General features: G+C 35.0%; 1 protein-coding gene across 1 annotated transcript in view; it reads left to right on the top strand.

Annotated features, from left to right (window-relative positions):
• LOC147069620 (uncharacterized) overlaps positions 1-13,745 on the top strand; it is a 132,359-nt gene that overhangs the window by 63,271 nt on the left and 55,343 nt on the right. Inside the window, exons 2-3 of the mRNA XM_085950439.1 lie at positions 2,006-2,396; positions 5,085-6,007. Coding sequence (XP_085806565.1) covers positions 2,074-2,396; positions 5,085-6,007 — 1,246 coding nt within the window. The 5' untranslated portion in view covers positions 2,006-2,073. The remainder of the gene's footprint in view (positions 1-2,005; positions 2,397-5,084; positions 6,008-13,745) is intronic.

The raw sequence follows: 13,745 nt of genomic DNA on the forward strand, positions 1-13,745 counted from the left end.
GAAGATAGCAAAAGGTGAAACCAAGACTGTTTTAATTGAATTATATTATAAAATAGTTCAATGCGTTCACCACGAGGTTACGTTTTGGCGAAAATTACTAATTATATGATTAAATTGATTAAAACGCCATTTTTACTGTTCCAAAAGTACGTGAGGAAAAGTTTTTTTCTGATAAAGTTAAAACTATTTTTCGATGAGATAGTCAGTAAAAAATGTGAAAGTAGTTAGTTCATAAGCCACGCGAGCAGTTATCCAAAACGGAGGTTACCACGTATTTAAGTACTGATTTGAATCCTTATCCTTAAAACCTCTAGACGCTTCCCGTCACTTATTTGCGTTTCTTGAAAAATCGGGGTGATTTGAATGATGTTATATATGAGATAGTCCAAGAGTCAGTATTTTAGATATTCTATCATAAAGAACGGTATAGTTTTGACGTTAGTGATAAATGATAAATGTAGGTATATAATATACTTGACTACTTAAACTATTGTTTAATTTTGCTCTTCTGTAAATTTTCAAATTGTCACTTACGCGCCCGTTAACTTTCCAATATCGATGTTATAAATATTATAACAAACGGTTCGCACGAACCATTAAACGTCCAGCACTATTAAAAACATATATTATTAAAATATAAAATGTTACAACGTGGACGCAACGCATAATAAAATGGTCCAGTGAATAAATTATAACATATAATAATATAATGTATGTAGTAGGTATGGGTACGGTATTGGCCGCGGGGTGTCGACCCGGCGTTCCATCGCTCCGCGAACCGTGTCACTGGGCCACGGAGCCCCGAGCCTTCGAGAGAGACAAGTGTACGCCGGAGTGCTGTTGTCGAGAAGTCGACCGGCTATGTTGCGATGCAGACAGGAAACATTAATTATTGAACACATGTGGACAAAAAATGTAATTCGATTTTATTGACGAGTTCGTGATGTTTTTTTTGAAAAATATTATAACTACATTGATAAAATATGGATAAATTGGGCTGACTATAACTAGACTGCTTTATATATCTGCCAAACTCAATCAGGTTTCCAGTATTTAAGGGCATATTAGAATGGATGCTCGGATCCGAAACTCTCCAGTCAGAAACGGAAAAAAATACAAAATATTTAGGTGAACGTATGTAATTTACTGTAACCAGTTGACAGTATTATTTTGAAGCAAACAAAATCGTTCCTGGTAAATATTAAATGTATACATATTGTATTTTATTTTAATTAATCCAATAGATTTCTATCAGGAATTGATATTTAACACCATAATAGAGATATATATGCCTTTATTATCGTAATAAAGGATATCTAAAAGATACGCGGGAGATACAAACGAACACTAACGGAACTATTTCCTAATTAAAATCATTAGGCCACGCGCATACGATGACCGATTGCAAAAATGACTCCCGTGTGCAACCGACTAAATTAAAACGCCAATTTGATTGAGGAATGTGTCGAAATGATAAGTAGTGGGCGGAATACCTCACCATAAAATGCAATAATAGATTATTATATTATGGATTTTTCTTCCAAATGGACCCCCCCTCGGCTGGTCCTGTGGATGTTTAGTCTCTGTTTGGTACAACTTCAGAACAGGGTAATAAAATAGAAACGTGAAGAAACCAGAACAAACCTTTTGCCAGCTTTGGTTTATTACTTAATGACAGTCGTACCATAAAAAGCAATACATACAAAGCCCTCGAAGTCTCCTCAAATTGTCCCAATATTAAATGCGTGTTTCTTTCACGTGACCAGCTTTAATGCATATTATTATGATCCACACATAAATACTGAATTTATCCCATATTTCTCTACACTCAGGTTACTTACTTCCATTATTTTTGTGTTGCCTTTATGCCACTGTATGACTGCATTAGTTATCCAGTCAGCAAGCGACATCTCTAGCTCAGTAATATTTCATCAGCTTCTTGAAGTTTATCACATCGGACACTGTATCAATAAAAAATAATATTGTCTATGTTAATTTGTTACAGGTCTTCACCGTTGAGGACTTCACCGAAGATTCGCCAATACGGCACACCCATGACAGTTTAACTCTACAATGGCCCTGCGAGCCCTAAAGAAAGATGTGAAGAAGTCATCTTATTATGTCTGGTTTCTTGGCGCTCAGGAAGCCAGCGGCAGTGCACCATCGGTGGCCCTCTCAGCACTGGCACGCTTAGAAAGAAGATCTAAGGACCTCGCTGAACCTTTCAAAGTCACTCTTCAGTTGTCCCAGAGAGGTCTAAAGATCGTCCAGAATAAAGACAGGAAGGGAAGTGGAAGAGCTGTGAAACATTTTCTTCCGGCTGAGAGTGTTACGGAGGCCAGGACCAGAGGGGACGCTGTCGTTTGTCTGTTACTTCTATATAATCCAGTCACAAGGTAAACAAATATTTTATTTATCCATTCATAATTTGAAAACACTTGAACATTTAAAGTAACAAAGGACGGCACCGCATTTCGTGGCTTAAGAACCTCCGTGATTGGTACGAGTTCAGCTTCATTGAACTTTTCCGGGTTGCAGACGACAAAGCTAAGATCGCCTTGATGGTGGCCGACCTCCGCTAAGGGATGGCACAATAAGAAGAAGAACATTTGAAATATTATATATAACTAGCTGAAGTACCCGGCTTCGCACGGGGTCGCTTCGTGGTTATATTTATCTTAGATATTTGAAAAATAATAAGAGGTAATTATTTCTTTAATATTAAAATATCTGTGTAATACAATATGGCAATATGAAAATAATTATAATAGGAGTAAAGGTCAAACATAAGAACACTAAATTAAAATCGAATCCAAAATATGAAAACGTTATTAATGTTATAAATATGTAGTAAAAAAAAAATCAAAATTGGATGGAACAAACAAACAACAAACTTTGTATGTTATATAATAATAATTTAGAAACCGCACACAACTGACAAAAGTTTCATCGCAATCGGATGAATGGTATAGGAACGCATACGAATAGTAGAAGAAGATGATTTTCTAATTCAGAAACCTTCGTGGGCATGCGCATGACAACTCACCAAAGTTTCATTGCAATCGGATTAATGGTATAGGAACGCATACGAATAAAAGAAGAAGAAGATGGTTGTACTAATTCAAAAACCTTCGCGGGCTTGCGCACAACAACTGGTCAAAATTTCATCACAATCGGATGAATGGCATAAGAACGCATACAAATAGAAGAAGAAAAAGATGATTGTAGTAATTCAGAAACCTTTGCGGGCAAGGGCACAACAACTCACCAAAGCTTCATTGCAATCGGATGAATGGTATAGGAACGCATACGAATAGAAGAAGAAGAAGATGGTTGTACTAATTCAGAACTCTTCGCGGGCGTGCTCACAACAACTGGTCAAAATTTCATCGCAATCGGATGAATGGTATAAGAACGCATACAAATAGAAGAAGATAGAATAGAAGAAAAAGAAAATAGTTGTAACAATTCAGAGACCTTTGCGGCGTGAGCACAACAGTTGATCAAAATTTCATTGCAATCGGATGAATGGTATAGGAACGCATACGAATAGAAGATAGAATAGAAGAAGAAGATGGTTGTACCAATTCAGAAACCTTCGCGGGTGTTGGCACAATTACTGATGAAAAATTTGTTGCAATCGGATGAATGGAATAGAAACGCATACGAATAGAAGAATATAGAATAGAAGAAGAAGAAGAAGAAGATAGTTGTACTAATTCAAAAACCATTGCGGGTGTTACCACAACAACTGACGAAGGTTTCATCGCAATCGGATAAATGGTATAGGGACCATACGAATAAAAGAAGATAGAATGAAGAAGAAGAAGAAGATGATGATTTTTCTAATTCAGAAACCTTTATGGGTGTGCATACAACCACTTACCAAAATTTCATTGCAATCGGATGAATGGTATAGGAACCATACGAATAAAAGAAAATATAATGAAGAAGAAGAAGAAGATGATGATTTTTCTAATTTAGAAACCTTTATGGGTATGCATACAACCACTTACCAAAATTTCATTGCAATCGGATGAACGGTATAGGAACGCATACGGGACAGACACACAGACAGACAGACATTCATTTTTATATATTAGTATAGCCTATACTCTTCCCGCAAGTGCAAGCAATAAGTTTACAAAGTTTTATCGCAATCGGATGAACGGTATGGCTGCGCATTAAATACGAACAAACAAACACACAAATATTAATTTTTATATATTAGACTACTAGAATGTACCAATGTACCAAACCAACCAATTTATGTGCGTGCCATTTAATTACGATGAAATTAAATAGTAGTTTAAAATATTTTTAAGAGTTTCATAAATTGCATTTATTTTGGCAGTCGGCTTTTGGATTTTAAATCAAAGTATCAATTACCTCAATTTTTTAGCATTTCAATGAACATTAACTATCCGAAATCGATAAAAAAACTACGATTAGTTTGAATTTGGTACGTAGATACATAACTTATTTGCATTATTTTTCACTACATATTGCAGATAAGATAAAGATCTCCCCTCCCATAACTTCTACCACTCTTCTCGGTCCATAGTTATTTGCAGTCACCGAATTTTAAGAGTTCGTCGATCGAGCAGGTTTAAGGGCGTTGTTCAACAGTTGTTTACTCATCGCCCATTACCATTTTATATTTTCATATCGCTCACTCCTGTCAGCCTCCTTATACATTGGCATATTTTGTGGTCTTACCGCTTTATACCCAATATGCACATTGATGTCCCAAGTTGCGCTACTCCACATTTTTCCCACATTAATGGTCTATATTTAGTACCTAAGTATTGGTAGTACATATTGGTTGAACACTATAAGCTTAATACACATTGGGGGTTCACTATTTAAGGTACTATTCAGGTGCCTGAGTGAACTTCATACCAGTTTGATTCTGCGAAAAATCTTCTCATACATACCACCGTCAATTATTGATGTTTGTTATCCAATATAGAAGTAGTTGTTGATCCGTTTGATTTAAGTGATATTGATGAGAATCGCTTTTGGTTCCGGAAATCAGTTTACCATTATTTGTATACTCAATCATTGTTTATTAATTGTTACAGGTGCCCTCTACATGCTCATGCATATCGTTGTGATTCCGAACAAACTGCACAGGCACTGTGTGCCCATCTTCGTGCAGTCGCTGGTCTGGGCCCAGAAACTGATGAACCCGAAGAACCTTATCCTCAAGTAGCTCCAGAAGAAGCGATACCCAGACCACGGTACGACTCTGAACCCCGCGGAGAACCCACTCCTAGACCACGATACGATCCAGAACTCCCAAACGGTGACCCTGCGATAAGAGCTAGATACGAACTCGATCACCCAAATGACCCAGCTGTTAGAGCTAGATATGAACATGATCATCCAAATGAATCAATGCCTAGATCAAGATATGAAGTTGATCATTCAAATGATCCCGCAGTCAGAGCTAGATATGAACTCGATCACGCAAACGAACCAGTCCCTAGATCAAGATATGATATAGATCACCAAAATGATCCAGCAGTTAGAGCTAGATATGAAATGGATCATCAAAACGAATTAGCAATCAGATCAAGATATGAAGTTGATCAGAGAAGTGATCCAAATGCTAGAGCTCGTTATGAACTCGAGCATCATGCAAGAGCAAAATATGATTTGGAGCATCGCACTGAACACACAACAAGAGCCAAATATGATTTTGAAAACCGTAATGAACAAAGGCATGAGACTCGTTTGGCTCCCGAGCAAGAATTAGCAGCAGAAAGACTCGCTGCTGAATTGAGAAGACGGCTTGCAGGACGAGAGCCATTGTTACTGCCTCCAAGAGATTACGATGCGCCTAGGAGAACGCCGCAAGTCTCTGCTCAGACAAATGTTGGACCAAGAAGGGCGGCAGGGTCTGGCCCTACTGCGGCAAGGCCAGTTGTAGGATCTTCTGCAGGATCAAGTGGAATTGGAAGTGATTTAGCTCCATCTCCCGACAGACCACATACGTCAAGTGGTAAGCATTGTTATTTATTAAATGATTCATATTATATATTATTACCAATATCTATTTTTAAAGAAATTTCGCGATACATTAAGCAACTAAACAATCAAAGTCAAAGGGCCCACATGCGCCACGTAGGTCAAAATGGAGAATTTTATGGTATTTTCAGAGCATATGCCTGGACATTCCTGGACATGGTTTTATAAATGCGTTTAAAAATTAATAAATTTAAAAAATCTTAACCCCACTGCACATGATGTACTGAAATATGACTATATTCTAAAACATTAGATCGAGAGGCTTAAAAGAATACTATTTCTATGTAATAAAAATACTTTATGCAGTCATCAAAGTTTAAAATAAATATTAAGGGTAATAAGGTTTTAAAATGATATAAATAGATTATCTACAACGTATATGGAATATCCAGGCTTATGCTCTAAAAATACCATAAAACCTCCATTTTGACCTACGTGGCGCATGTGGGCCGTTATGCAAAAAGCAAAATATTTTGTAATAAAAAATCCTTTCGTTATCTATAATACTGTATTAATATTAATGTTATCAACCGAAGATACTTCATGAAATTTGAATGTAATGTTTTTCAATGTAATTTAATGTTACGAGTATATATTAATATCACATACTTACTGAAACTTGCGATACAAACCATTCTGGTCCATAGCCGTCTGCACAATCATCTTCCACGAATCTATAACCCAACTTCTCTCTCAAAAGTCAGTCACAACCAACTTCTTTGCGTCATTTTTAACGTAATCCGTTCAACACCTCTGGGTGTGGCCCAGGGGCCAAGAGCCTACCAGATGTACTTTTATGAATAGCTCTACGTGACCGTATCAACGTGACCGAACCATCTGAGTCTTCACGCCTTCAAGACATTGACTATATTGTACATTTTATTTTATAAAATTACGTCACCATAAATCATTATAATATTGCGATAATATTATAATCCCATTTGAAGCATGCGTAAATGTTGCGTTTTATGATTTTCGTTACAAAATCGCAGGTAGTACAACTTCCTTCATAATTATAAAGAAATTTAAGTGTTTATACATTTATTAATTTCTTCATCAAGAGCTTTTTTCACACAGTTTGAGATAAAAAAAACACTCTTCAAGAGTGACATCATAATAATAACAATAAAGTTTCTCAACATTTAAAAGATGCTTCGTTATCTGAACTCTAGATAAAATTCCGTGTCTTTGTTTGACTTGGCTCCATGTAGGCACAATAGGACTAGGTACCTGTTATTATAGAGAAAAAAACAGTAACTATGAACGTTATGATAATCAAGATTGTAATAAAAATTGCAACCAGTAAAGGCTTTGGAAAAACGTATTCGTTTGTTATTAGTTTCCTATGTAACTATAATAGTAATAGCTCGAGGCCCTGACCCCTGGTGCAGTCCGAGTCCGGTCTATTTTCCACTATCCACCTTCAATCCAGGATTCTGACTATCATAAGATACGCCATCAAACACTCTTCCAAACGGGTGACTTCGCATAAAAACTTTTCGAGCCTTCCGATTCAAATCCATCCGTTGGACGTTACGAACATATTATCTTTGTCGGGAAATTTTGATGACTACACCGGTATTAATGAAAAACACATGTAGTATATTGTATATGCATATTGTATAAGTATACAACTTATACAATATAAATTCTATATCATTCTATGTATATGAAATATATAGAATGGTACATTCTCAAGTCTTGTGAATTATTTGTTGAATAAAAGAAATGGTTTATTAAATTATTAGCAAGTGCAAGTACGTTATAGCTAAAATTTTGAGTGATGCGGGTTAGTAATTAGGGCATTTAATTTTATTGATACAATGACTTAAAATACAAAACACAGATAGCCAACATTAACGCTATTTGATAAGCATTTCACGTAAGAACTTTTAGTTAAATTTATTTTAATTAAGTAGGTTGCCCGTAGCTTAATTTGTAAAGCACATTGGCGTGAATCCAGTTGTTACAGGTTCAAGACACATCGAGCGTCGTATTTTTTTCAAGAAATATTTTTCAAGTAGGTATATTACATCTGATATGTATCATATTGCCAACATGAAGATCTCTTCACTTAGATTGTTCAGCAGTTTTGTATTAGGTTTTGTTACTTACTACAATTTTGCCTCTACGTGCTCCTAACTTAAAGTCATGGAGATTCAGTCAAAGCACATTGTAGTACATGTCGATCCATGTCGTGGGTAAATACTCCTGCGACATTCCCAGACATTAAAAAATGATGCTTCACATACAAACGTAGATACGTGATAGCCCGATTAAGACCGGTATGGTGCGAGGCAAGTGTGGTTTGGTGGGGTCATTAAATTTAATGATTATTTGATGTTTACCACAAAAAATATGATTGCCTAAGTTTAGTTCCTAAAACCACCACTGTCCCAATAAGCAATTAGCGCAAATAAATACGATTTTTAATATATTGTATATTTTAAGTCAACTTTTCATCGACTTCAACTTCATTCAATATTGGTTATATTTGATGAAATTTGGCGCACTTGGTTCATGGTGACTGGCTTTCACATTTCTGTCTTATTAATCTTTTCTGTGGGATCAAAATATGAACAGGAGTGGATATGAAAACTAACTGCAACTGCCAAGATTTTCATCAAAGAGGTTATAAATAATAGTCTCAACTCTTGGATTTGCACGATGAGTTATGGGATTATTGAATTATTAAAAGTCAAAGACGCACGCAGACAATAATCACGATAGATCTCGTATCATCTTCAAGATACGTAGAAATCTTTTACCATTATTCGGAGTACACTGACTCCTAATTATAATAACTATTAAAATTTTGGAATTCAGAATAATAATTATAATCGTGAAGATAATGAACGCCCAAGGGATTGTGTTTTGTTCACACGCACTCCGAAATCACTATTGTGGGTCTCTCTCAATTACAGTGGTTATAAATCCTGGCGTCAATCATTGTAACTGAATTAATTATTATTTTTTTAAATAACTAAATATCTAACAGGGTTAGTGAGGGAAAAAAACAGTCACACCACATTGTGAATGGTTGTAAAAGACCACGCATCGAAATTATATACATTGTCCAGTGGCAAAAAGTGCCTGTTGAGGAAAGGTAGATTGTTGATTATAATAACATCAATCGACATACAGTATAACTGTAGGGATAATGAGGTGTGTGAGATAAAGTCGTAGTTGCTTGGAAGTTTCAAGGAGAGAGTTTATTTATCGCTACAAAGATAAATAAATACAATGATAAAGGTGACAGAGTAATGTTATGATAATGTTGATGTTATCGAGAGATTAATAGTATTGCGAGACTGGGTTCGAGTGAATGACTGTTGACTGTGTCGAGTGAGGGACTCCTGATGAGTAGTGAGACGTTTATCGAGATGAGTGACGAGTGATGGATCGTCCTTGCTATTTATACAAAAATGTAGTCCATACATTACAAGAGACATTGTCGCGATTAACTAAATCATAATATACACTATTGATCTAGGTTATGATTGAGGAAATGCTGACAATCGCTTTCGCTACTTTGTTTTATTTTGACAATAAAACATAAATATTGAAATGTATTACACTTGTAATGGTGAGTGGTATGATTGCTACATAACTAAGGATAATGAAATACTCTTCATTCAAACTTAGTATCATAATATTATATTGTATTAGAATTTAGATATAACGAGTAGTCGATATGAAACCTTTCATAAAGCAGTTCACAAAATTTAATAATCTCTAAATTAAATAATGAAAGTCGTTATCCCCCCAATACACATTCAACTATCAAAATAATAAAGCCGTACTATCATGTAATATTAAAATAGATATGAAAAAATAAACAACCGAACAACATTTTTGTGTTTTTTTAACCCATTATGTATCCATATAAAAAAACTAAGCTACGTAGTTGAAAGTCATACCAACTGCAAAAATGGTAACCCCGAGTCCCATACTTATCGGGCAGCCATGATTATGGGGCTTTTGTTTTATCTTCAGTATTTTACTGAATATAAAAATATCATATATTTTTTTTTTATAGTAATCGATAGTTTACAAAATAATACTGATGCACAAGCCACGGTTTCATCAGCCGACTCACTCCCCACTGAGTCACGGTTGGACATTGGGACGTGTGTAAACATATAGTTACATACAAAATTACATCGCAGTTGAACGATTAAATATTATAAAGGTAAAACCGTCTCGCTAGATTGTTATTATCACAATATGATTATTGATTACATAGATTTCTTTTCACATACACTGTTCGATATTTCCGGTAAGTCCTCCGTAGACCAAATAATATCAAACAGCATGTTAGTATTCAATTACTAATTCTGATTTGCGTTTAGCATATCTTGTTGCAAGGAGACGAGACCACTTTAGGAGGTGACCAGGAGTTGAGATGGAAGTCAGATTGGTGGTTGCTCCGATGAATGAAGGAGCGAGTTTTTAGTGCAGCGTAAACAATCGATAAATGTGTATGTTACGAACGAAGATTATTATTTTCATTGTTGATATAGTAGTTTGCAAATTGGGAAATCTGCTGGCATCTGCATTATAGCAACTTCGAGCGTTTCGATGACCTACCCCGAGGCAGTTAAACCCCATCGAAGAATGTTACGCGTGTAGAATATGCTGACTGTAGATGGGACGATTATGCAATAGTTAAATGATTTGCTACCTAATACTTACATTGTCATTGTAAAGTATTTTATTATAAAATTTATGTTTGTTTTGTTTGCGTGAAAATACTCCAAATTGAGCTGTTTTACTTAATATACATATAAACGTCCATACAGATGGCTCTGTAAGTGGTAAAAATAAAAAAACTCTAAAGAATAAATAAAATTTCAAAGCTTAATAATTATAAACTTTAAATAATCGACCAGTATGGTGTCTTTGCCACTATTTTTTGCTATATTACAACCGTGCTGGTTAAAGTAAAGCATAAATATTATTTGGGAGCCACGATTTTGCGGCCTTGAGATTAAACCACCCTGTCTTACAATAAAAATGCTCTAGGCTCGATGTAAAATTTGTGAACTTTGGAGAGAAGTAAAAAGAAATACAACTCAAATTCGCGTCACGTGCCCAAGTATAATAATATATATTTACCAAATGATTACCGATTGTCTTAATTATTTTTTATTGGGTACAGATATAGTTATTATTTATTTGTACAGCATCTATTAGACATATTTTCTTTAAGATTTAAAAGGCAATATATTGTAAGTTATATTATAAATCATTACGGGAATTTCAGACTTCTTAATCGAAGTTGTCACTAGTTAACAGTGTCTAAAAGTATCTTTTGAAGGTCGGTAGTATACCTACCTGTCAATTATATATTTTACGATAATAATAGTACTTACATAATAATAATATGACATCACTACTATATATGAATCTCCTCTCTTCGTAGTCATTCTTTCATGACTGAGGATCATGACTACCATAAAATAACGCCATATTTTGAACAACCAAAATTTTCCACCGCTCTCGATCTTCTGCTTCTCTCAAAGCAAAGTAAATGTTACCCCCACTAAGCTTCTTTACTTGGTTGCTACAGAGAGCCTAATAATATGTCAAAAAAACTGCAGAATGTGTCTCAAACAAATATCTGTAGTCTCTGGATGATTGACTGGTTCTTCATGTGCTCTGTTCAAGAAATATGAAATATTCGTCGCCAACACCACATTTCGAAGGCATCAATAATTATTATCTTCCGCTCTCTTGCCCTCAAGGTCCATGAATCGACATCGTATAAAAATATGGACAACACTAATGACTAAGTACACATAATATAAACGTATAATGATATTATATTTGAATTAAGAAAATAGATGGTGTTAGTTAGTTTTTCAAATTTAATTAAAACCATAGAGGTATTAAATTAAAAGAGGGGCAAGGAATCAGCTTTCTCATACAGCCGAATGAAGCAGGCCATTAATAGCCGATAACTTACGAAAAATGGCGACGCGATAAAAAAAATTTAGGGCATCACAGAGGATTTACTTTGGTCATTATAACGTACCCATATAATATAATGTTAACGTTCAAATTTTGCCACAAATTGATTGCCAGCCCGCCCCACCATACTTTTTCGCCATACTAGCCGGCTTCACCATACTTTCATATAACCTGCCGCCCCTGGATTAAAACCCAAACAAAAACCATATGGGATAAAAATTTCAATTGCATTTTTTTAAATATATAAAATTAAATAAGTATGATATAGCAAAACAAAAATAACTTTTTCTTGAGGGCCTTAAAAAGTCTATAACGTTAGTGCCATTTGGTAGTTGTCGTAATACATTCAATAATTTTGTAGTAATACGGCCTTTGAACGCATGCATATTGGTGGTAAATATACGACGCCGCGTATCTGTAGGTCGATATATTGTGACGATTTTTTAAATATATTATATTATTAATAACCATGTCCTTGCTTTTTCGTACAAGGTGGTTATTAGTAATTTTAAACAATCACCCAGGCATTGAGAAAATCACATAAATATATTGTGTCTTCACCGGGAACTGAACTCAATGGTCCCAGATGGAAGGCAAGTGCCCTACGCACTGCACCACGAGAGTCGCCTGTGACGATTATTACATTATATTAAAGCGTCAATTACATTGAGCTACTTTACGAGCTGCTTGTTGGCGAATTTACAATCTGCCTGTAAAGTCGCCCAGTGTCATCATCGAACAAGCTAACAAGCATATTGTAAACACTCTACCGAGAAAAAATGAAAGCCGGTGAACTTTACACGCTACATGCCGGTGTGTGGGCCTACTGTGTCTGCGCAGTAGAGACCTCACGGTAAAAAAACGAACTACGTTCATTAATTTCTTTTAAACTACGTTCTAACTACGTTCTGTCAAAATAGTAGCTGGCTTTTGGCTTCTCAGCGAATGGAAAGTTTTGTGTGTCATCATCACAATCGCAGTAGGTAGCTGAATCGCCCGCTTTTAAATTCGCCAACAAACAGCTCGTAAAATAGCTCGATGTAATTGACGCTTAAGTCATATTGATGCTTCTGTTGGAGTTCGACGCCATATTTTTTTTCTTTTTATAATATGTAAGTATGTCTTTGAGGTTTTTCATAATAATTATGTATGAACTATATGATGTCGTTTAAATTTAAAACAAATAACAGTTAAACTACGCAGTTCTTTTCACAAAACAGTCAAAGAAATTCAATGTTTTTCTTACATCAATTCTACCTGTGTTGTGATAACAAAAAAACTGTATTTTATTTAAAATATATATAGCGTAACTAAAACACAAGGAAGTTATTTCCAACTCATGCAGCCCTCGGCAAAACTTGTTCCATCAAAGTACTCTTACATTTTTCCATACTTGAGAATAGTTGGCAACGGTAAATCTTTCGTGAATTGCATTGCAAAAAAAGCGACTCGAATTTGAAGGGTTATCAAACTTTGGGTATGAAATTTTCGGACAGTAAAAAACGTTTTAGCGTCTCTTTTGATCAGAAACAATTTTACTATTTTTATTCAACATTTAGGTACCAGTGCTTTGATTTATTTCGTGAGGTATTATTAGATAGATTGATGTTACATATATTATATATGTACAAATATGAAATACTTAGTAGCAAAGTCTGTTGATTGAATTAAACATATATTTATAACAAACTTGTTTTCTAATATTGGATACCACTCCATGATTATATTATTATAATTTT

This window comes from Rhyacophila brunnea, unplaced genomic scaffold (genome assembly GCF_057557595.1).
Source record: "Rhyacophila brunnea isolate RB1 unplaced genomic scaffold, BYU_Rbru_1.0 scaffold_23, whole genome shotgun sequence".
Taxonomy (NCBI): domain Eukaryota; kingdom Metazoa; phylum Arthropoda; class Insecta; order Trichoptera; family Rhyacophilidae; genus Rhyacophila; species Rhyacophila brunnea.